Below are 25,108 nucleotides of genomic sequence, written 5' to 3'. Positions count from 1 at the left end.
TACATTTTGGCCTAACTTGAAGTAAAAACCTATGCTTAGGAAGCATAATGATGTGTGTTATTAGACTTATTAGACCAGATTTCTATCTAAGGCCTATTAAAAGGTCTACAGACTTCTGTCAGCATCATCTGTCTTTAGATATCCCCTATTCTTGCCTCTTTAGGTTCATGCACCTCTAACACAAGGAGAGTTGCAGACCATGGTTGAGTATCCTGGATACACAAGGGAGGTTTATACCATGTATAGGTGACCTCCTAGAATTAAAAATCACTCCTCTCCTCCACTCAAAGCCTCCAAATCTTTAAACTCTTGAGTAAACATGATAATTTTGTAAGCCTTTCTATGCTGAAATGTTTGGTTTGACAAAAAATATTGCTGACACTTTCTTTAGCGGATTTTTTCCTGTGAAAGGGGTAAGTATACGTTGCACTGTTGCACCCTTCCTCGAGTACTGTGTGCAGTTTTAAGTTTCTTAACACAAAAAAGGACATCAAATTATTAGAGTCTGTCCAGAGAACGGCGACCAAGATAGTGAAAGGCCTTGAGGGCAAGACTAATGAGGAGTGGCTGAGGTCACTTGTCTTGTTCAGCTTGGAGAAGGCTGAGGGGTGACCTCATATCAGTCGACAGCTTCCTCAAGGGGGGCAGTGGAAAGGAAGGTGCTGATCTCTCTCTGGTGACCAGTGACAGGACATGAGGAAATGGAATGCTGTTGCATCAGGGGACGTTCAGGCTGGACATTAGGAAAAGATTCTTTAGTAAGAGTGCAGTCAGTCATTGGAAAAGGCTACCCAGGGAAGTGGTCACAACACGATGACTGTCAGAGTTTAAGAAGTGTGCGGGTGATGCCCTTAGTTGTATGGATTAGTTTTACGTAGTCTTGCAAGGAGCAGGTATCCTTATTAGTTCCTTCCAACTAAAAATCTTCTGATTCTATACAAAGACTGAGCTTTCCAAGGTTTCTGTAATACAAGGACAAAAAGCCCTGCTGAACAATAAGTCATGTCTTCTCTGACGTTCCAGATATTGCTGCAGACCTACCCACCCAGCAATTAGCTACAGGGGAGGGCAGTATTTATGAGGTGGATTTAACCCAAATGATGGGGAAGCAGTGTTTGGTCCCCTCTTTGGACTACCATCCTGCTGTATGACAAAGCGCAGGGTTGCAAGTTGCCCTTCCTGGCTTTGGGACCACTTGTAAAGCCATAAAAGCACATCCTCGCTAGGGCTGCCACTGGGCCAGTGCCAAGTTAAAGCTTTCTTAATCTTGGAGCTCAATGCTGCTAGAATAGCCTGTAGTCTTGCACTGTGAGCACAGAGAAATGTCCTTGTAGAATGTACTGGGAATGACAGCAATTCTGAGTCAGAAAATTGCTAGCCTGGCAAAACTGGGAAGAGAAACCTCTCTCAGAAACTGCCATCCTGCACCTAGATGGAAACTCACTCTGGCCACAACCTTCTCCAAATATAATGTCTAACCACTTTAGTAGCAGAGATGCTGCGAAATAGAGGGAGATAGGAATTACAAATCTGGAATTAAAAATGCCAGGAAATGGAATTAGAGCATACCTGGCCAAAATACTTTTGTATCCACTTCATCTATGTTACAAAATTAGTGCAGAGGGGGAGAAAGAGGGCATTTTCAAGGTGTGACTGAAACAAATCTGAAGTAATCATCCGAAAATTAAAATAAGTCTCAAAATGCAGACCAGGAGAAAATGAGGCACCAAGCAGCAGTGGTAGGGAGGGAAATCAGAGTAGGTAACATGCCCATATCTTGGCTTCAGGACTGAGAGCAGAGCTTTGGCTCCTATCGCCAGGGCAGATGAATATAAATTGAAACAAGTTCATCTGGGAGTTGTGAGGGGGGTGAGGAAAGAGAGCATAGTTTTCCAGCAAGAAGTGGTTTTATTATCCTCCCCGAGCAAAGGTTGAAATGAATGTGATTGTTCCCTACAAATATAGGAGGGAATTAAAACTGGGGAGAGAGAACAGGCATTTGAGAAAAAGGACAACTTAGATATGAGATCCAATGAGTATAAACTGACCAAAATATACCTTGGCTGCAAATTAGGGCAGGTTTGCAAGCCATTAGAGGAGTGAGTACTGAAACAGCTTGTCAATATGGCAACCTAACTGATACATGAGTGACAGGTCTGATATGAGGTGGGTACCAGTGGTCACAGGAGACTAGACTTGCCCCTCAAAGTCTCATTAGGTTACAATTTCTACTACCTTTAACAGCAAAGGGACCAGAATATTACCTTCTCCCCAACCACAGGCAGGGGTGATTTTTTGCTGTGACTTGAAATTGCACAAGATTTTCTCTCAAAAAAGAGTCTTTGTTTGCTTTAGAGAATGAAGGCTTTGTAGATGGGGAAAGGACTGAAAATCCTCTTAGAAAAAATATACCAATGACTCTAGTTAACAACACAAACTTGAAAATCTTGAGATTTGATGAGATTCTGTAGCATGGAAAGCCTTTAATCAAAATAATTGTAACTGTCAGTTTTTTCCACCAGTAGCCACATGAAGCCTCAGTGGGGTAAAATCAAAACAGTGGAAATTGTACTCTCATATGCAATATTATGTCCTGGGAAAAATCCCAGAATCCAAGTACTGTATGAGCAGATGGGAAACAAAGCAAAATAGCTGACGACTCGACATAATGAGTATAAATGGCTGGGGGTGGGGGGCAACAATAGCAAAAATCCATTCAGAATGTATCTGTTTGGTAAGATTCAGCTCAGCTAAGTTTGAAATGTGCAAGGTAATAAGCATGCAAACCAGCATTAATATAGTAATAGCAATGTCAATTCAATCTGAGAGCTTGGCCTCATCATTTGGTAACCATAGGGAAAGCAATGACAACAGACACTTCCCCTGTCTTGGACCTTCTCTTCTGAATGGTCTGCATCCACATAGGAAGCCTGTCACTTATGAGCTGTGGGATATGAGAGCCATGTAAATGGTGTGAATATACAGAGTGCAGAGAAGAAAATCACCTCCCTTTCAACTCTGGCCAAACCTTCTGTGAGCCCTGATGGTCAGAAAGGGGCTCTGGGTTGCCTTAGCCAACAGGGAGCTAACTCAAAAGCAAAGTATTTGCCTGAGGCACTCATACTGGCTTTTGTTGATGAGCTGTTGTTTTGGAGAACAGCCGGAGATTTTATCTGGGTATGCAGTGTAATGAATAGCTACGGTGGGCGGTTAAGCCTTGAAGTTAAAGAGTCAGAGACTTCTCTCAACATATCACTGTGCCAAGACAGCGTAGTCTTTTGGTCAGCTGCACTGGGAGAATCGTGCCTGTTAGGTATTTGGCAAGCATCTCCAATTTAAGACATGGGGAAGACATGAAGGAACTTAGTTCTTTGGAGAGTTTCCTTTTTCCGTAGTGTCATTCTTCCTTTACACTTGGGTCCAGCAGCAGCAAGTAACCTGCAGTAGAATGTTGTCTCCCTATGATTTGCTTTTCTTTACAACATCTGCCTTTGTGCAGATGCATCTGGATCAGTTCTTCATGTATAAACTTGATCTTCAGTCCAAGTGACAAAGACTTGTTCTCTGCCTTTGCTTGTTCCCCATGCAGTCACCAAGCACTGCCTGGGAGCTGACTGTTACTTCTCTGCCCTCCCAGGCACCAAAAGAGTGCTCATTTTAAATGGCTGCTAGTGAAAACAAGCCTGAAAACCTAGTGCAATTTAAAATTGCCCTGCAGAGAAAGGGAATTTCACAGCTACACATATATTCTGGCCAAACAACTTGTGCTGTTTAAGTGAATTTATTAAATGAAAGTTCAATTTAGGGTAACTTTAATCAGGTTTGGTGTTAAAAAAACATTCTTAAGATAACACGGATTGCAAGAACGTTACCATCACCAAATCAAGCTGATTAGAGACTCGGGAAACTCAGAGTTAGGCTAAAACTTAAGAGTAGAGCCAAACATGCTAATTGTGAAATGTGCAATTAATGCATCAAGATACCACTACATTTTCCTGCTACAAAGTAGAAATTTGAGCCCTTAAAAGATGTGATGACGTGCCTGTGGTTCATTAAAAGTCCCCATATTAGGTATTTTGAAAATGCAGTGAAAAAAACTGTTGGAACGTGTTGCCTGATATTGTTGAGTCAGAGCATGTGGATTTTTATGTCCTAGGTTAGAGTTAGAGGTTTATGAATGTTAGGGTTTGCCATTATTACCTCCTGATGTGTGTGTTTTTGAAAGGACTGATCTTTAAACGAGCTTGTTGCTGAAACAAATTATTGGTTCACAGAAATAGAATCCTGCTCCCAGAAAGAAGAGTACCACAACTGTTATATACTAATGCCGACAGGAACAGTTTTAGATCCGAAAGGGGCCATTTGAGGGGGTGACATATGTAAGGTATTATTTATTCAGACTGGTTCCTCCATATGCCCAGCTGGGCTGTGCAAGTCAGACCTTTCTAGTTGTATTCTTGGTGTGACCTTAATGTTCCTTTGCCATATGTTTCTGCTTTTATGGGTCATGTTTTATGCCGGTTCACAGTCAGCACCAATTTACTGCAGAAGTAATAAAACACCGGCAAATAAAAATCAGTTTGAAAATGTGTGAAAACTTCTCAGTGCCCATGGACGGCACTCGGGTTGCTCTGCTTGTAGCTGGGGTGCATTTCCACTTATGCTGAGGAAAAGGGAAAGACTCTGTGTAAGCCTTCGGTTAAATGATCTCTATAATATGTGAGATCTATGGTATAAGACCTATATTTACTATTTTATTATGAATTATTTCAAACAACAGATAATTTCTGAACGCTTCTCTGGAAATGCTTCCCCCCATATGCATACTGTGTATGAAACACATCTTGATAACAAAGTATGTGTCACAGGGACATGCATATCATTTAATATATACATTATCTAACAACACAGATTATTAGCTGTTGAGCAGTTTTATTACTTTTGACTGGAATTCTGCTAATACATCAGAGAGAAATGGAAAGGAGCCAGTGGTCTGACACATTAGCAGGTTCTGGTGACCAGTGCCTGGGTGCACAAACACAGGCTGGAGAAGGGAGTGTGGTGTTCAGGTTGCCTGAAATATTGCATTGTAAATTATGTCTTCAGCTGGCTATAAATTTGCGAGAAGTTTAGATTAGAGACATGACACTTAATAAAACAAATGGTTTTACACTGCTTGTATCTTTTGCTGCCCTGTGAAAAATCCACCTACCTCTGGCTGAGTTACAAGCCTTTGAAAAGGCAATTCACACATGGTCTGTGGAAACATTTAATTTTAGCATTTAATGACACCGATGATTGCCTCTTGCTTTAGCTTGGCCTCCCAGGATAAACCGGTTCAACTCGGGTTAATGATTCGGGTTAATGCCCACAATACACATCATCTGCCCTGGGCATGGGGTGCAGAGGGCTTTTGTAATTACAACTTTTTCTTGTGATCACAACAACTTTCCTTGCACTAGGCCAGGCTGGAGCAAGACATGGAGTAAGGCTTCAACAGACAAAACCCCAGTGCTTTCAGGGCTTCCTCCTTCCCCCTGCTGGCAGAAGAGTTGGAGAGATGAGTATTCAGCAGCAAATCCAGCTGGGATACTGGGAACTGGAGTCACTGGGATGGGAGTCAAAGATGGACTGAAAGATGTGGCAGCCATAGAGGGCTGGAAGCAGCTTGGCTAGGAAGCACACTTGGTGGGCAAGCAAATAGGGATATCTAGGGGTAGGGCTGGTGAAGACCAGGAATGAACCTTTGGTTAAACCTGTTGGGTGCAGCCCTGGAGAAGTGGATCCTGCTTTGCCACTCTCCCCAGGCCCCTGCATTGTCCTGGCAAGTTACCTAAACCAAACTTCACACAGATGGTGAGATTGCATGTTGTATATTTTCAGCCTGCCAAGCTATAGACTCTGGAGTCTAATTTCCTGAAATACTCAGCTCTCACCTGTAACAGAAACTAAAGGGACATGCTTTGAACATGTAAGCTGCAGTGTAGTGCTGAGCACTTTGCAAAATCGGATCCTCAGCACTGGGAAAACGGTACTCCACATTAGAAGAATATTTGGACCCTAATCTCACTGCACTTCAGCTCTCCATATGCAAAATGGAAATAAAAAAACCCTGCAGTTTGTGCTGTAGCAGTACATGAATTGGCATTTAAGAGGCTCATAAGTACTGCATTGATGAAGTCCTCAGAAAAGCTCAGGAGGGAATTAACAAAGGCTATCTTCAGAGCAGGCTTGGAATAATATGAAGCAAATGTGTCACAGAGCCACGCGCTTAATTGCTAGAAGAAAGCAAAATAAATAGCCACTTATTAGCTCAGCACCATCTACCCTGAGCACTGAGGGAGAGAAGAGCCCTCCAAGAAAGAACAGTGTGAGCTTCTCGGGCTGGAGCACAATGTGGGGGTTATAACACCCCCGTGTATAACAGCCAAGTGACTGTTGCTCCCACAAACTACATTTTTACTTTTCCTGCTGTGGCTGTGTTTGACTTTCCAGCCTCTATAGCATATCTGCAGGATTGCTTTCATGCAGCAGTGTTGTTCTTGCTGAGGACAGTAAACTTCTGAGGTAGGATGAGGAAGTAGGAAAACTGACACCCTTTCCTCTTCAGGCTCCATCTTCCCTGTTATTACCACACAGAACTGAAGGGACTCTGATTTGGTGGCAAACTTGATTGGGATACTGGAAGCTGACATCACTGGGATGGAACCGAAAAAGTCAGTCTGATGGATGAGGCAGGTGTAAAGGTGCTGGAAGCTGGGTGGACGAGGAACTGGGGATGAGCAGGAAAAGTGTAAATGGGGATGACAAGAGTGTGCATGTGTATGTGTGTACACAATATTCCTAAAGTGGGAGAAACAGATTTTCTTCATTCCTTGATCAAACCTGCATGAGTTTTAGCAGCTTTTGCAGAATCTTCTGTAAATTGGTGGCGCTGCTGCAGTGTTTTATTTGGCCTCATGACTAGGCTTCCCTTTTGGTAGGTGACACATTGCACTTCAGGGGATTAAGGTTCTTCCAGGAACTCCTGTAGCGTGTGCCTCTATTCCTACTATTGAAAAAAAAAAAAGTCTGTGGAAGAATCAGTCTTTAACAGAGAAAGGAAAAGGAGAGGACAATTCTCCACCCATGCCTTTCCCCTGCCCTGGATGTGGGATGTGACCAAGGCATGATCTTGACGCAGAAAGTCAGAAGCACCTAGGAGGAGGAACTATCAGGCACGTCTACACAGGCATATCTGGCACATCTCCAGTCTCGTGCTGGAGTTCACTCTGTGACAGTCATTTCTTTAACGGTGTAGATGCACTCGCAGAGACTTCATCACACATGCAATTAAGCACAGATCTGGGCTGTGGACGCTGCTGGCTTTGATGTGCCAAGGCACTAGTTGGAGACCTCTCCCTAGGATGTGCTATCAATGGTCACTGCTGCCACGGTGGCCAGGAAGCCAGGTCCTCTTTGGGAAGCGCAGCAGCTTGTCGCCAGTGTCCTCTGGGCTAAGCACTGAGTTGGCAGTAAGGTTAAGCTGAAGTTTTCATGCCGTTTTGCCCTCTGACTAACCACATTGGTGGATCACATAACCAGTTCAACTGTGCCCTTAGACATGGATGCTGCTTCATCTCTTTGAAATGCTGCGGTTGGTGTATCAAAGCTGCTCTCCCAGGGAGGTATCTGTGGCACAACACTGCACTGCCTTAATGCAGAGCTGTGAGCCAGTGCAAGTGCAAAAGCTGCACATCTGCATTATCAAGAGATTTCAGCAGGGCTTATTAGCCACGGCAGAGAGCCACACTTCATGGCATCTGCGTTGGAGTTGTGCACCGCTGAGCAGTGCTTGCCTGCATCTGCCTGCACCACCTGCGGGACCATACACGTCTTTCAAGATATCTTGCCTATGCATTTCATTTTCTAGCACTTAAAATACAAAAAAAGTATACCTTTTACCACAATTATTTCACACCTGCACATCTGTGTTGTTTCTGTAATATGAGGGGAAAAATCCTCCTTTTTCCCACTTGATGAAGACATACTCTTGAGGTGTGTCCCCCTCTGCAGACTGGTGGGGAGGGAGGAGGGCAGAGAAAGACTCGTCAATACAAAATTTCAAGGGTGTGATTTAAAATAAGGCTTGTTATGTTCTGTAAAGGGAATGAATAACTGGGAGATGAACAGCCCTGAGGTGCTGGTGAAACGAGAATTAGAGGGAAATGAGTAGATCAGAGGTGAGAGATAGATGAATAGGCACACAACGCAATCTGATTGATCAGCTGCAGTGTGTCACTGTGAGAGCTTGAAGCCTCCTGCACTTGGAGAAAAAAACCACACCACTCTCCTCCTTGCTTCACAAATCCCTCCGAAGGAATCCCAGCGCAAAAGTAATATAAACTCATCCCTGTGGGCTGCAGAACATCAGCATTGCTATGATGAAAAGCATAAAAGGAGGGATCAGACAACCAGAAGATGTCTTTTAAGGCAAGCATGCCATGATACACTGACAGTTAATGTTAGCTCAGTGCAGGGTTTTGGTATTTTATTTTTTTAAGGGAAACAAAAGTGATATACAACAGATGTTACTTCCTGTGAGCTGATTCACTCCAGCTGTACTCTGGTCTTCTGAAATCAGTGCAGCTGGAAGACTTTCATCCAGTCTTCTTACATGGTTCTTGACTGACTTCGAGATAGTTGCATTAAAATGAGCACACGCACATAAAGTCATCTGCTCTCTTAGATATGGTTTTACCTACCTTTGCAGTGCTGTCATTTGAAACACATGGCTGACTTGCTGGAGAAACAGCTGCATAATGTTGATTTTCCAGACTTCCAAATAACTCTTGCTAAACTGTAAAACAACTATGGGGGGTTTGATTGACATTTTAATAGAAGCACACTCAAACGGTAACTTCACTTCAGAAATGAGATTGAGTCTATTTCTCTTTCCACTTTCATTTTTCTCTTCCAAGAAAGGTTACCTAGCCTGGCAAGCTAGCATAGGAACATCTGTGGGCATTGACTTGTCTGCTGGTTGCTTCAGACTTAGCTCCCAGCCCACAGTGATCCCATAGTACTTTTACAGGAGCTAAGTCTCCTGCTTGTATCATGTTAAAGACAGACAAGCATGGTGTCTGCCAGCTCAGGGCCTTGCACAGTGACCTTATCTGTGAGATACAAACAGTCATCTAAATGGGTTAATATTTAACTCAACCAGATCCTCCACAACCAAGCATCTTCCAGACTGGTTACTGAGAATTTTAAGCTGAGAAAGGAGGAAAGTCAAAAGGCTTTGAATACAAACGCACTCATTTATAACAATTCCAAAGCTGCAGTGCATGCAGGATATGTGCTGCATTTCAGGTGAGTTCTGAAGAAATAAAGTATGAGGTCGTCATGGCTATGATAGGTAGGAAACGTTTCCTCATAAATCATGGAACTTGTTCCTCCTGGTGTTAACAGACGAGAACTTACCAGAACAGGGACTTGAATGTGGGTAACCCATGAATCATAGAACATGACCGTATGTTTAGAATAGATCAGACAAATTGCACTCTGAGAATATCTATTTTGCTCTACCATTTATGACGCAGAGCAACCACAGATATCTGACGGTGAGACAAATCACAAAACAAGTGACTAAAATGTAGTGATATGAGGAGAAGGCCAATGCAATTACTATTTCCCATTTAGATGATTAGTTCATATCTGGCCCAGATCAAAATGACTTGGACATGTTTTGAACATTATAAACTATTAGCACTTGTACTGCAGAGACAACAGCACAGATAAGGCTCTGCTGCCTACGACAGGCATCTTGTATATTAGGCACTGTGATCTCCTCATGGCCTCCATCTGTTACTCCATAAGGACAAGAGTCTTTATGGACAAGTCTTCTATAAATACTGGGTCATAGCAGTCAGCAGAATGTTGTCTTAGATACCCTAAAGTGCCTTAAATGATAGTAAATATCTGTGTTTTGCAGCTGAATGTCATCCACCCTGTCAAAGCTGATACCTTAAAGCCATAATGAGCTTGGAAGGAAAATCATTGCCCAGTCAGGGTAGAGAAATATGAATTGGGATGGTCCAGAGAAGACGCTGTTTCTGTGGGCACAGAATCACAAAAAGGTTGAGGAAGACACCTCTGGAGATCTTCTACTCAGCCTCCTGCTCAGAGTAGGGCTGGCTAGAGCAGGCTGCCCAGGACTGTGTCCAGCTGGATTTTGAATATCTCTAAGGATGAAGAGTCCACAACTTCTCTGGGGAACTTGTTACAGAGTTTTTCCTTTCCCACAATAAAAGCATTTGTTCTTATGCTAAAATGGAAGCTCCTGTATTTCAATTTGTGCCCATTGCTTCTTCTATCACTGAGCATCACTGAGAAGAGTCTACCTTCATGTTCTCTACTCCACCTTATCAGATATTTATACACATTCATGTGGAAAGGCAGCAAAATAAAAATACTTTTTTCTGCTGCCATCAACTTGTGTTTGCCATAGAGTCTCAACAGAAGAGCATCCACAGCACTTACAGGACCAAAACTTAAACTGAGCTGGCCAAACAAGGGAAATTCTGTACTGCTCATTTATCATTTTACATAAAAAAAGGCTTGGACTGTTGTGCAAGAGGGTGTTCTGGTGGTTTTAATGTAAAGATGGTTACAAATTACAAGGACTAGTCAGGGCAAAGGTATTTTGGTGCCTGACTGCACTGTATTTTTCAATAACAGATTAAGTTGGAGTTAGGTACCTGAATACCTTTCAAGAACCATGATCAGATTCTACTTAAAATGTTGCGATGTGATTGTAAATTCCTCTAAAGAAAATGTTAATGCAGGTAAGAAAGGCAGCAGTACTTTTAAAACATACACTGGTCTTAAGTCCTTGGTTCAATAAAACAGTCAGCACATAAACCCCCTACATATTGTGCAAGCTTGCATGCACCTAGTATATGACTGCTTTCTTGAATGTGTGTTAGATACACAGAAGAAAAATGAAATCAACTTATAGGCTGCATTTTTCCGAACAGCACTTGTCTTATATTAGTTTCTACTGCTGCAAAACACAGTTACTGGTCAGTTGAAAATGTTTTCTCCAATCATGGTCTGTTGCAAATCTTTTCTCTGCCATTAAGCATAGATATGGAATACATATTCCAGGATGTTCTAGGACAGTAAAACAGTTCTCATGCTGAGTCATTACATTAGATTGTGAGCTGCACTGATATTTTGCCAAAATGCTTTTCTGAACATCTACATTTTTAATATTTACCATAAATTAAGAATATGAAATAAGTGGTTTAGAATCTTTTTCAGAACTGAGTAACTTTATTGTTTTCCTACATAAAATTTTTGTTAAAAACAAAACTGGAACCATTTTTCAGCAAATGAAAAGCTGATAGATTTGGAAAATGGAAATCGAAACACAACAGCAAGCCCCTTATTGCCATGTCTTAGAAAAGAATAGTGATTATTATTCAAATTATTACTGTGCCCTTCAGATAGGTGTCTGAATTGTGCATTTTAAAATGGGAGTTAAGTAGCTTCTAGCGGGAAAGGCAAAGAGAGAGAGATCACTGTTACTGCAGAGCTTGGCAGATACTAAAATCTCTGTTGGATCCCTCTTCATGTTATTTAGATGGGCTGGGATAGCATTTGAATCATTTGGCACCTTGACTTTGGAGGTCAGGTGCCCTGCAATTCATTTACTTAAAGGTCTGGCTATTTTGGCTTTGTGTGAAGAGCAGCAGCACGGGACATGCATACAGAGTGTGGGATTATGTTGCTTCCAGCCTGGCATGCATCTGAGTACCAGTATGGGGGAGAAACCACTGTCTTGCTAGTACACATGCAAGAAATTTTTTTTGCTGTAATGAGATGAGAGCAGAGATAATCAGCAGCAAGCAAAAACGGCACAAAAAGCAAAATTGTGAGATTTTCCACATTTGACTTAGTGTAGAAAGTTTCTGCTGTATTCTGGCAAATGCTGCAATGGATCTGCAACTTTTTATATTCATTTTATGGTAGTAGGTCAGATAGAAAACAATATGTTGGTGACAAGTAGTAGTTAGGTATTATTTAATAATAATTTAATCTGGTAGTACAGAAAAGAAAATAAAACATTGTTGATGTGATTTGAATCCATTCTGTATTAATTTCAAAGCCACGATTTGTTTTTGCTGCCATATACTATATGTGAATTGCCATTTTGCATAATCTCCTGAATCAGCTGCTTTTCTGTACTGAAATGCAGTCATGAACATTATGCACGTCACATTACTGTAAAAAATGCAGCATGAAAACATTTGGGCAAACATTTTCTTGGAAAAATTTGGCATAAAATCTTCCCATTGAGCATCCAGATTTTTTTCTTTAATGATTTTTTTAAATTGTGTTCTAATGAAAGCTCCACGCATAAGAATAACTACAAATACAGCCTGTAGGGAACAAGAACTACCCCCAGTTCTAAAAGCTATCCATGAGAAAACTGGCTCTCTCAAGTGATACTATGCACTGTGCTACTGCCTGAGGCTGGATGATTCTACCCCTACCCTTTTAAAAAGTTCCCATTTTAAAGGCTTCTGATTCACAGTGATTTTGCTCTAAAAACTCATTGCATGCTCCAATGTGGGAGGCAACTTCTAGCCCAAAACAGAGAAAATGGAGGATAATAAATCTCTAACAATAAACTCATCATTTCATCCTTCCATAGCTCAATCACCAAACACTAGTGCACACAGACCTCTGAAAAATAGTGTCTTGAATTTTTCCACTAGTTTAAGACCATTCAGTTTTGTCACTGCAAGAAATCATGATGGTTCTCTTTCTCTAGTGATTATGCATTTTTTTACATGTTGTGGGGTTATTGTCCATTAGCAGCAAAGGATAAGCTGTGCTTCCCACCTGCAAGACATAAATTAATTTAAAATGGACTAGCCAGGAATAAAGTTCTCCCTCAAGGGTATAAACAAGCAGATAGAGATAAACTGCAGCATAGGGCACTTCAGAAGCTCCATCATTGTTGTATTAATTCTGGCTTCTTCACTGGTCTTGGGTAACTTGTGGAAATTCTGCCCCTTGAACTCCTACATCAACAAAATGTTATTTAACTACTTGTCTTCCTTGAGATTTGTAACAAGCACTTGTACAAATTGCTTTTCAGTAAGCAGTTGCACAAGCAGTTTTGCCTTGGAAGACATTAAGCACCAAGAGATCTCATGGTTTCTCAGGCCTTGGAGTTGCTCTATGTATTCAGCATGGTGGAGAGTAGCTAAGTGCTAAGTAGTAGCTAAGCACTTAAATACATTGAAAACATTTGAGAATGAGTCACATCCATGTTCATATTTAAAATAATGCTTCCCAAATTCTTCATGCATTCCACAGAAAAAAATTAAAAAGCCACAAAGATGAAAATGGACAAAAGCAAAAATCATAAAATGAACAAAGAGACTCCAGGAAGATGACTGCCTCTGCAAAAGCCTTTGCTAACATGTGTGTCTTCTTGCTTTCAGGTCCCAGTCTGTGGTGGAAGCTGGCACACTGAAACACGAAGACCAGGGAGAAAGCGAGAACACCCAACCACTTCTGGCTCTGGACTGAGCTCCTACGCGCCCAGCACACACAGATACGTTAACAGACTTCCACCATACCAGAAATCCACAGAGTACATGACATACATACAAGTACACACACGCACGTGTTTTGCTTGAAAACAAGTCCAAGTCCTTCATGTTTCTTGACCAAGTAACAACTGTCACCAGCCATCTGTCCATGCAGCCAACACTGAACAAAAACTGAGAAATTTCTGTTGACACAGGAACCTGTCCATACACAAAGAATTTTATTTTTTATTTTTACTTATGCCATTAAAATATTGGAGATGATGGGACTTTATTCTCTAAGAAATCAGGGTGTGTCAGTAGAAGTTTCCTTGAAGCCTCCAGCAGGGATGCTTGGTTTTATAGAAGCGACGGTTAAATATGTTTTAAAGAAATACATCTCAAATTTAAACTTTGTACTGTAATTAGTAGTTTAACATGGCTTAAAGGGCAGAAATAGCAGCACTTACAGAAGGATTTTGCATTTAAAAAAGGAGAAAAAAAGATCTGTGCCAGCAAAATGCCATTAAACATGACACTTTGTGACTGCCGCATCCATGCCGCTTGTAGGGGGTCACTTATTTCAGTATCTAGCAAAAATTATTCTTAACTTATAAAACTGTCAGCTAAGCGGGATAAGCCGTGTGGGCAGCAGACACACAATTTGAAATACAATTATTTAGTTTTAATGACATGGTTTTTCCACAGGCGACTGGGGAGCCTATTAGATATATGTGTGTGTATGTTTGTGTGCGTGTGTGAAGGAGAAGTGCTAGGGAGACCCATTGGACGCATTTACCAGTGATTAATGGTTTGATCCAGATTGTTTCATTTAGGTCACAACAGCAAATGAAAGCTCTGCAGAGCCATTTACCCCTTTCCATCCTGCAGTCAGTGAAAGGTAAAGCCAGAAGGGTATGCTGACTGGAGAACCAGATCATGGTTAAAATGAAAAAGGAAAACAGAAATAATTATTCAGTACAAGCTTCTGCTAGAAGGAAATGTGGAAAAATAGAAGAACTGAAATGCCAAAGATCAGTTTGTTATTTCTCTGTTTGCCCTAGCTGCAAAGAGAATCCCATCCCTTCACTGAAATGGAAACCTGATTAAAGAAATAAAAGAAAAATTGTTATCAAATTGCATGTGCAGTGACTTTATTTTCTGAAAATGTTACAACCACTGTGCACACCTTCAAGTAAACTGTGATACATTGACAATTTACTAGAACAAGCATTTGGCAACAACATCTCAAAGGCAGCAGTGTAAACCATATACATAAAATGAGATGATAATAGGCGCAAGAGCTTTTAATGTTCCTCTGTAACGTCCATCAAATTCATAAGCGATACACTCAAGAGATTAAATAGTTCAGCTGGACATGGTCAGCCCTAACAGATGGAGCAACACATACTACCTTTATCTAGAACACTTCATGCTGAAAAAGGGCAGAAAGGACATCCTGCCAGACCTTATCAACACTTGGGATTTATCCACCAGTATTTGTACAGAATAGCCTCATTCAGAATAACCCTCTTCTGCAGCAGCATGTCATTGATACAAAGCCTGGCCTCCGTGATAGATGGTGAGTCTTTAAGGCATGGATGGTCCCAGTGAGGCAACACAAGAGCCAGAAAAAGAAGAAGCAGTTTGCAGGAACATTAAACAAGTAAGACAACTGAGACCATTTAGCTTTGGGATTTCTTCCATTCCTCTCCCCTGACACTACCACCTATTACAGAAAACTATAACGTCATGTCCTGGTAACAGGACAGAGTTCCCTTCCCGGGGCTCATGAAGGCTCACAGGCATTTGGATTTGTCATAGAAAACTTGCTTAAAGCATAGAGTACAAAACTAAACAGCCAAAAAAATACAGACATTGGCTATTATACTGCAGCATTCATGAAGAAATACTTTGGTTTACAATTTTTCTCTGTTAATATACTTACCTGCACCGCCATTGAATTTTTGTGATGGTGTCTTAGAATAATTTCATTCGAGTGGGAATTGTTCTGCCCAAGAAGTACAAATATCGCTGAAACCTAGTCCTTGAGGATTAAACCTTGCAGAAGATCAGAATTCTTTATTTTCTTTATCTGTGACATGAATGAATATATACGATGCCTTGTATATAACTGTATGATGCCTGTATCTAACCACAGAATCCCATACAGACTCTGTGCTAGCACGCAGGGTAACTACAGGCAGGAAGGAATCAACCTCCTAACATTGTGATGAGTATATTACAAACAGAAGGCTATACCACCCTTCTGTCATTTCCCTCTGTAAATAAAACTAAAGAAAACAAATGTTTAAATTGCAATGGTTCTCCATTTAAAAAAAAAAAATTCCATTCATTTCTCCAATTGGCACTTTTTTTAGATGAAATACTGGTTAGCAAGCAAGAATACCTAAAAGACTATACCACTTACTCCATAATTTTTGTAGTTTTCTGTAAGTATACTTCCCCTCCCCCATGTATAGAGCTAATCCAGTAACTGTACCTCACAAAAGGATATGCTTTCAGCTCCTTGACAGGTAAGTGAAGAGAAGATTCATTTCAGTGTGGCAGGAGCTATTGATAATACACCTTGTCATATTCAAGGCACTTATGATATGGCCAATATGTCACTGCACAATTTAATAAACAGTGCTACTCTGGCATGCAGATGTCTTGAGTAGCTTACTTTTATCTATTTGCCAATTTTATCTATTTTCCAATCATAACTGGAAAAGATAAAGTATGAGACTTCAAAGGAACAATGAAACAATCTGAAAGATGGCACGGATTTTTACAAATAAAGCTTCAAAGTTTTTACCACTCCTTTAGTATTTACTCTGAGCTATAGAAACGACAATGCAACATTAATAAAAATATTCCTAATCTACAAATTTTAACAATTCTTGATTCCTTCTTTACAAACTGTCTTTACCTTAGACAATTACAAAATATTTTAATTTGTACTCTGATCACTTTACAAAGACCTAAAATTTAACCTCTAACTAAACTACAAGATTTTAAAAAAAATATTTTACTATGACTGCCCACAATGAATGCCTTATTTCCAGTTTTGCACAATTCTCCTAAGCACTCCAAAAGTTTTTTTATGTTTCCTAAGTGTAAAACTTATAAATCTTTTCAGTTTTCATAATGATTATCTGAGAACTGTTACTTTCTTGTATATTGTGCATAGTCTCAGTGTTATTTTTGATATGGACAACATATTAAAGCCAAATTATAGCTCTCTAAAACTGACTCTGGATCAGAAAAGGTTTATCAGTTTAATAGTCAAAAAGTAAATTAAAGTGCACACCTCCAGAAACTGATTACCCTAATTGATGGTGCAATCACCATGTGTTAAATGACATTACAAGATTTAATTACCTACTAAAGTATGAAATCTCAAAAGCATTCTGTTTATGGGAATGCAAAGCTCTAATCTGTATTTTGCTTCAATAAACACGGTATTCTGATCAGGATATTTAGGTATCATGATGTGGTCTCTGCAGTACAAAACCACTGAGCATTAAACAGACAGCTAGAATTAAACAATTAAGACTGTTCAGTGTCTTTTGGACAACAGAAGCAAAGCTGTGGAGTTTAAGTAACATCAATGTCTCCTTGCTTAGTGTTCCTCTCTCACAACCCTTGGCAATAATGTCACTGCTCTTCACAAGCCCTGAGCAGCATAAGCACACTTATTCACATCCAACTAGTTTTGCAGGCAAGTAGATAAGTCAGTCATAAGCATCATCAGTGCAACCTCAGGCCTTTCTTTCCTGTTAGTGTTCTTAGAAGTTAAGAGTGGAGGATCTTGTACCCTCCCTTCCTATTAAGCAATACAGAGCCAAAAGAACAGCCGGCTGCTTAAACATCCCATCAGTTTTCTTTCTTGAAAATAGGCTCTTTTACCATATAGTAATTTCTGTATGGCAAATACAGAGGATACCCTAAACAGTAGTGGGATAAGACTGCTTCAGCATTATGCCACACATTCCAAGACATGGAAAACACCATTAAGTCAATTAAAGGATCATTCTAGCACTCTGCAGGATGCTGGCAGCATAGGTTAATATGAGCTAATAACCTGAAGCTCTTTGTTCACTCTGCATTTTGGCAGGAAATCAAGTTAGACCTTGTCCTTCTGCTCAAAATACGAGAGATTCTTCATATATTTTTTACCTGCTGAATGACCACCCAAGGGCAGCCTAGAAGGAGCCCTTGGAAGGAGGTGCCCCAGACTCCTGTCAGGTAGAAAATGGATATCACAACACAAGCTTTTGAATGACAGGAGAAAAAAGCAGTTCACTACATTATCCTAAGAACTGTCAAGCACTTCATCATCCGAGCCTACAGGTGTCACATTTGCTCAGCATCTCCCAAAATAACATCACCAAACTGAAGGCTGTCTACTAAGAGAACTATTCCATTTTAGAAGAACAAAGCTTAACTAAACAGCTGACTATGAAAGTTTCTGTTTGCATTTCCGGGCAGGCAAGAGAAGGCCACACCTGATAAAAACTAAATCTGTTCATATATAGTGTTTTCCTTCTGCTGATAACTAGAGATGTACTCATAGATATATAGGGTTTTTTTTTTAAATAGTGGTTGATTAAAGAAGATTTGTTCGTAATTGTGATAGAAAAATACAGTTATTCAGGTAAAAAAAATACAAAACATACATAACCCATTCACATTTTCTACAGTTGATAACATAGGAACACATACTATGCCTAAAGCAGCTAACATTACAACTGCATACAGATTTTCAAAGTTGGTTGTGTGCATATGTTTATAAATATCTTACACGTTGCTTTCCAGATAAGAACCTGTGAAGTATTTCCTGGATATAGAATCACAAATCTTGTGCCTGAACATGGCCAGGCAGGTGACTGACTGGTTTTGTACTCATAATGTAGGCATGACAAAAACATGTGCACATTCCTCAGTTTGAAAATCCAGACCTATTGTTCTCTGGCTGACAAGACTTGTATTTTCAAGCTTGCAGCCAGAAAAACAATATATATCAGTGCCGTATGAGTATGAAACAAACCATGGCTTTTTTATTATTATTCTTTTTTTCCTTTTTTTTTTTTTTTTAAATCAAGTCCTCTGTGATTGCAGAGTGTCGTCTTTAGCTCTTCTAACCCTTAAAATATTAGTATTCTCTGTATGCTGGATAAATTAATTCCACTGGCATACCCTAAAGGGTTTCAAGCTCCTTTGCTCTAGGAATCAGAAGAAATCCCTTAAATAGCAGGAAGAGTGCGTCTCTGTTGTGCTGTTAACTCAGGGTGCCACACATCCACAATGAATATCAGGCGATAATTTTCAGCATCCTGCCATACTTCGTGTTCGAAAGAGTCATCAAAAATAAGAACTTTCCCTTCTTCCCAGGTTCTGCAATACAAAAAAGAACATGCTTTAGCATAGTATTTGAAATGTGGAATAGGCATACTGTATATCAGCTCTGAAGATGTTCTTCGACATACAGGAATGATTTGAACAGCATAAATTTCACAGTCTGGATTTTACTACCTAGTATAAAGAGATTGGAGTATCAGAGTTGTAATTGAAATAAATTACAGAAATATCAGTTTAATGGACACCCATATTTTTGAGGGATTGCTTCCCCTCACTCTGCATAGTTATGCCCACGTACACATTCAGACAGTTATAATTTGTTATGTATATATTTTTAATGAGTTGAGTCCAATAAGCAAGGAGAATATATAATACTGGTGTAGTACTCAACTAAATGTTCTCCTTTACTAATCAGATACATACATAATGAGTGATGGAAACTGAGGGAACAATCAGTAGTATGGTCATATAGTTTGAAAATAAATTACATTAAATTAATCTGCTTTTTCTAAAAATCAGAACAGAAGCAGGCCCTAATCATGCTTAAAATCTGAGCGATGTTAACAGCCTTGCCCTATAAATCTATTCAAATCACAGAGTCTAAACACTTTTTTTCAGAAGAAGGTTGCAATGCCACAGTGTACACTGGATTAACTATACTGTTAAAGCTGAACTAGAAGGATAAGATCACAATAACTTAAAGTCCCTCTGCTTGCCAAGTAATGCTTAGGAAGAGCAGATCACTGAACGGACGCAAATATTCTGGGTGAGTGTGCATTATGTTATGGAAGAGCCAAGTTTAACACCAGTTCTTTCCCAAGATCTGTACTTTTGTTAGGCACAAAGAGAGATGCACATAATTCAAAATGGCTTGGTTTTGAGTACCTCCATCCTTTGAAAAAATAACAAAATTACCAGATTTAAAAGCAATGGCAAGAAACAATGTAGAGGGGAGACGGTAATTGTTGGAAGAGTTGGTGCTCCTATCAGTTTTATGATGGACAGAATCACAGAAAAATTCAGGTAAGAAGTAGCCTTGGAAGGGCGTCTGGTCCAAGCCTCCGCTCAGAGCAAGACTCACTGCAAAGTTGGATCCAGCTTTGATGTTCAATGAGATATCTCAGGTTCTTGACTAGTGGACTTTGAATACCTCCAACCATGGTCATTCTGCCATCTCTTCCTGTGTTCCACCAACCTTATTGTGAAAATTTCTATCTAGAGGGAATTTCCTTCACTGTCACTTGTGTCCGTTACCTCTCATTCCATAACTGCACAATGTTGAAAAGAGTCTGGGACTGACTTCTGCACACTCACCCACTAGTAGCTGAAGACAATAACTAGGGTCCCCTTTAGCCTTCTCTTTTTCAGACTCCAAATCAGCTCTCTGAACTTGTCCTCACACGTTGCATGCTCCAGTTTCCAAAACATATTTTTCATCCTTCACTGCAGTCCCTCTAGTTTATCAGACTTTAGTACAAAGAGCCCCAAACTGGACACTGTACTTCAGAGGTGGTATCTTGAGTGCAGAAGAGAAGAAAAATATTGCTCCCCTCAAACTGCTTCCTATGCACTTACTAACACAGTCCAATACACACTTAGCTTTCGTCAAAACAAGAGCACATTCTGACTCGTGTTCAACTTGTCCCCTGGTATCCTTAAGTTCTTTATTACAAAGCTGCTTTCTATTCAGTCATCACCCAGACTGTACTTTTGCAAGGTTTTGATCTGTTATCAGTTGCACGGCTTTGCATTTGCTTTGCTGAACTTCAGGATGTTTCAGCTGTCACACTTCTCCAGTTGGCTGAAATCTGGACTCATAATTTTGAATAGAGGTTTAGTACCTGGTTAAATGCAGCCCTGATACTGCAAAAATGAAAAAAATTCTCAGTTACCATGAGTGATAATGTCACAATGTGTCAAAAAGTCACTGTGCTAGTCTTTTGTCACTGCTCCTCAGATCTCAGTATTGCCCACCACACTTAGAGAGAGCAGCTGATTATGTGTAGCATGGTTTGTCTATGTCCAAGTCAGGCAGTGTAATGAGTAAAGCAAATCTATTTTGCATTGCAGCAGGACAAAAGCATGCACCTGATTATACCCCTTCAGGTGAGACTGGATAAATAACAGTCAGTCAAATCAATAATGGTCAAAGAAGTTACATCCTAAAGCCGTTCTACAATGACCACATAATCAAGTTTAACAAGATCCCTTAGGAGATGAAACAGTCCATGGGGATGGATGCCCTTAAAGGGAGTTAGGAATAGTGAACAGTAGTGAATGTAAAGAAAGAAGGATCTTTTCATCAAAGTTGGAAATACACTGCTTAGCTCATTCAACTGCGTTCATTGACAAAGAAAATTTTCTTTTTTCAAAAACAGGGTGAAAAGGAGATTTAGAATCCCAAGTAATTGCAGTATTTTTAATTCAATAAAAGCAAAAATCAACCATTGAAACTTAGGGGTTATGCTGTAAGTTCTGAAAAGGAATGAAACTTGAAATTGGATCATTTCCAATGATCATTGCAATGATCATCTAACATATTTCAAGAGTAGATAAATGAGAAAGCATAACATAGTAAAAAAATACACATCTGCTTCTTCAACACAGACATTGGCCTTGAAGGCCCAGATAATGAACCTTTCTCAGGTTTCAGCTATGATCATGTGTTTTTCCTGCTATCACATCAGTTAACTGATAAGAAAAATGTTTTATATTATAAAGACCCTGAGTCTCTGCTACTGCACTTAAGTTACTTTGGTATTATTCAAGTTAACGGAGTCAACCACTACCAGTACTATAACATGGTAAAAAAAAAAAAAAAAAAATCAGGTCAACTTCCGGCATTTGGGGGAGTACATGGTATTTTTCAGCTGTTTTGTGGAAGTTGGTTTTGGTTTTGCTTGGCGAGTATTTTGTTTTGGTGTTTTATTGGTTGGGTGGGTAGGTTTGAGGCTTTGGCGGGTTGGTTGGGATGCATTTGCGGGGGGGAGGTTGGTTTTGGTTGTTTTGTTGGTTTTTTTTTTTTAAATTAAGCCAAGCCTGAAAAATCCTGTCCTAAAATGTCCTTAACTGAGCTGCACTTTCAGACTAATAATAAACTCCAAGCACCCAGATGAAGTAGCTTCAGAGGTTAATACCCAGGATCTATCCTTTGCACCACAATGAGATGGGTTGTTTTGCACAACAAAGAAGTCATAAAGTTGACAGAACTATTAGCTCCTTTGAAAAGACTACAAACCCCACTATTAGCATGCAAATAAATGTCTTCCAGACACCTTCACAGTGTGAGAAACACTTCACAGTGGGACCAGAGGGATGATATTATTCTGATCTGGTGCCAAGGCACTTCGGCTATTCTCTGTCATCACCTGCATGGCTCTCACTTGTTACAGGCAAGATCTTGCACTGGCTTCTGCATGAGACTAATTCTGCCTCTTCACTTCAAAACATGATTACCTCATCTAATGGAGATGTTTGATTTTGATAAGTAGGTACTATTTTCATACTAGTTTTGAGCATTGTACCCTACACTTTACAGAGCCAGAACTTTAAAACGGCCCAACAACTTAAAATTAGCTGTAGTGAATTGATATGGAAAATGTTGGCAAATAAAACTCTGCAAGACATGTTTTGGAGCTTTAGAAAACAAGCATCAGGCCTGGGCAACATGTGTGTAACAAGACAAAGGCTAGTTACAGAATGTATTTCCCACTTACATGCATATGTATAAATTTTCCCAGAAATCTTATGCAAAGTTTATTGCTTTCCAAGGTCTAATTTTAATGTCATGAAACTTCGCAGCAGTCAAAACTCTTCCTAATTTCTAGCTGGCTGCATGTCTCTGCCTGACCTTGCCTTTCAGATTAGTAAGGATTCTAAACAGAGGTGATTACAGAAGAAAAGACATCTGTTTAGCACATATCTCCTCACATAATATGTTATCATTTTCAAGGAACAAACAATGTCTAGAAAACACCATTGTAAAGAAAACCTGCTACTAGAGGGACATTCTGATAACTTTAAAAAATAACTGCTTAGACAAAATGTAACTGTACTTTAGCTCAAATCTAAATATTCCACTTTGAAATATTCCACATATTGTATCAGAATAACACCGAGGTGTACCAGCTCCTAGCAGCTACAAAAAGACTCTTGTCCAAGTGGAGTAAAACACATACCAGACACAGTTGAGTCACCTGCCCATCAAAGCACAAGTTGCATCATAATATTGCCCCTCTAAACACTCACACTGGGTGGCACAGAGGTAACCAAGCACAAAACTCCATTGTTTCTGTTTTCTCTCTCATACACACAGCAGTGGGAAAACCAGTAAAAGCCTGACCTACGCTAACATTCATATTTGAGCCAGCTCTTCAATTTGAAACTGATAGTTTACCATTGCTGTGAACCACCAGGAGGGGAGGAACTAAAAATGCCCAAGGTAAGATTTCCTCCTCGCACCCTTCCCCTCCACAGGAGTTCACCCACTTCCCCTTTCATAGGGCAAGAGACGTAAAAAAACCACTTTCATTGCCATCAGTAGACACTTTCAATACTTTCAGGGAAAATACTGTCTTTCATTCTGAATGGATAGCTCTCGCCAAAATCAACTATAGCCAATACGTTCCAGCAAAGGCAGTAGTCAGCTCTTAAATGTTTTACATTTCAAATGAGCAAGGCTGATGCATAAGAATGAGCCGCGTTCAGGAGCCTGGACACTGAAGTGTTCTATCTGCAGCCTACCAGCATCTACAGGCTTTTCTCCAATCTGACTTTGAAGGAGCATTGCTACCAAGCAGGAGGTGGTTAAGTTCATTTTTCACACCACTATCCTTTCTGCTCAGATTAAGACAAAGAACGGTACCAGCCTTAATAATGGGTGGTGAGCTGCTCTCTGTCTTGGAACCGAACCAGAACTACCGTTTCGTTCACACAGGCTACTAAACTGCCACCTAATGGTAATGTATTTCTGTCACCACTGATGTGGATTCATAATAATGTCCTAGAGTGAAAAGTCTCCCTATTAGTTCTGTAAGAAGTAGCCCATTAGCTACTTCTCCTTCCACACAACTATCTCAAACTTATTTTGGATATTGGATATTGGATACGGTATGCTGGAAGCCAACATGTTCATTACCACCTACATGTAGATAGCGTAGATTGTAACACTGACTGATAGATCATTAAATAAACTGGCAAGAATCCTAACATGCCTATAGTGACATTTTTTATTAACAGTTGGATACTTCTAGTCTCAAAAATTCTAAAAATTTCTCGCCACAGTCATTTTTAGGTGTTATGGAAAAAAAATAAGTCTTCATTACATATTGCTGTCATGCAGACAAGGAGTAGCATTTAATTTCTCAATATCAAATATATCTGTGCATTAGTACTATGAAAATAATTCAAAATTAATGCTTGTTGCACTTGAATGCTACAAAGTACAGAATCCTCCAACAACATATATACGGACATTAAGCATAACCACAATTCCACATTAGTCCCAGAAAATTAAGGCCGTAAGAAAAAAGAAATATAGTTAATTTATTTTTCTGTTTGTGTTCAATAATATCATGTAAAAACAGAACCACTTTTTCTAATATTTCTCAGGTTAGTATATGCCTCAATTGTAAATGTCTTGCTATTGCATTTTATTTTTGGTTTTGCCCTGAGCAAACAGAGACAAAACTAGTCTTCAAATCAGCACAATTTTTACCTGAAGGGTAAGAATTCATATTTAAAATGCACTTTAAAGAAATTTGCTACCTGTGTAACTCATTGGGCCAAACACTTCATAGCTACGTTCGACTTCAACTTCAACTGGAATATTTTAGCTGAATTTTAACAAATACCATCCAGGAAGCAGGCTTTTGCCAGAAATACAAGAGTATTCTGTCACAGTGATGAAGAAAATGGAGGTTTAGCATTTGCTGAATAAGCAATGACTTCCAAGCCCCCCTCCCTCAAAACCAAAACAAATAGAGGAACTCTGTTGGCAACTATATTAGATTGACACTGTGAAAAAAAGTAAACACAGATCCTGTGGATTGAACTCACTGTTATTTCAATGCCACAGCACAGAAGAGCAACGTTGTCCCCAAAGATTCTTCTGACATTGTTTGAGAAATTTTATTTATATGTTTGCACCAAGAGTTAAG

The 25,108-nt window shown here is 39.8% G+C and overlaps 2 protein-coding genes across 10 annotated transcripts in view; one reads left to right on the top strand and one right to left on the bottom strand.

Annotated features, from left to right (window-relative positions):
- The window catches only part of CLVS1 (clavesin 1), a 103,307-nt gene extending 87,257 nt beyond the window's left edge, over positions 1 to 16,050 (top strand). For both annotated transcript variants that reach the window (XM_054059525.1, XM_054059526.1), the window contains one exon: positions 13,500 to 16,050. In XM_054059525.1, the coding sequence (XP_053915500.1) occupies positions 13,500 to 13,587 (88 nt within the window). In that variant the 3' untranslated portion in view covers positions 13,588 to 16,050. The remainder of the gene's footprint in view (positions 1 to 13,499) is intronic.
- A 136-nt stretch (positions 16,051 to 16,186) lies between these two features.
- Positions 16,187 to 25,108, bottom strand: part of ASPH (aspartate beta-hydroxylase) — a 113,708-nt gene continuing 104,786 nt past the window's right edge. For all 8 annotated transcript variants that reach the window (XM_054059515.1, XM_054059519.1, XM_054059516.1 and 5 more), the window contains one exon: positions 16,187 to 18,986. In XM_054059515.1, coding sequence (XP_053915490.1) covers positions 18,836 to 18,986 — 151 coding nt within the window. In that variant the 3' untranslated portion in view covers positions 16,187 to 18,835. The remainder of the gene's footprint in view (positions 18,987 to 25,108) is intronic.

This window comes from Cuculus canorus, chromosome 2 (assembly GCF_017976375.1).
Source record: "Cuculus canorus isolate bCucCan1 chromosome 2, bCucCan1.pri, whole genome shotgun sequence".
In the NCBI taxonomy this organism is placed as follows: Eukaryota; Metazoa; Chordata; class Aves; order Cuculiformes; family Cuculidae; genus Cuculus; species Cuculus canorus.
The sequence above is the reverse complement of the archived record's forward strand: the minus strand, read 5'-3'. Positions and strand labels throughout refer to the sequence as shown.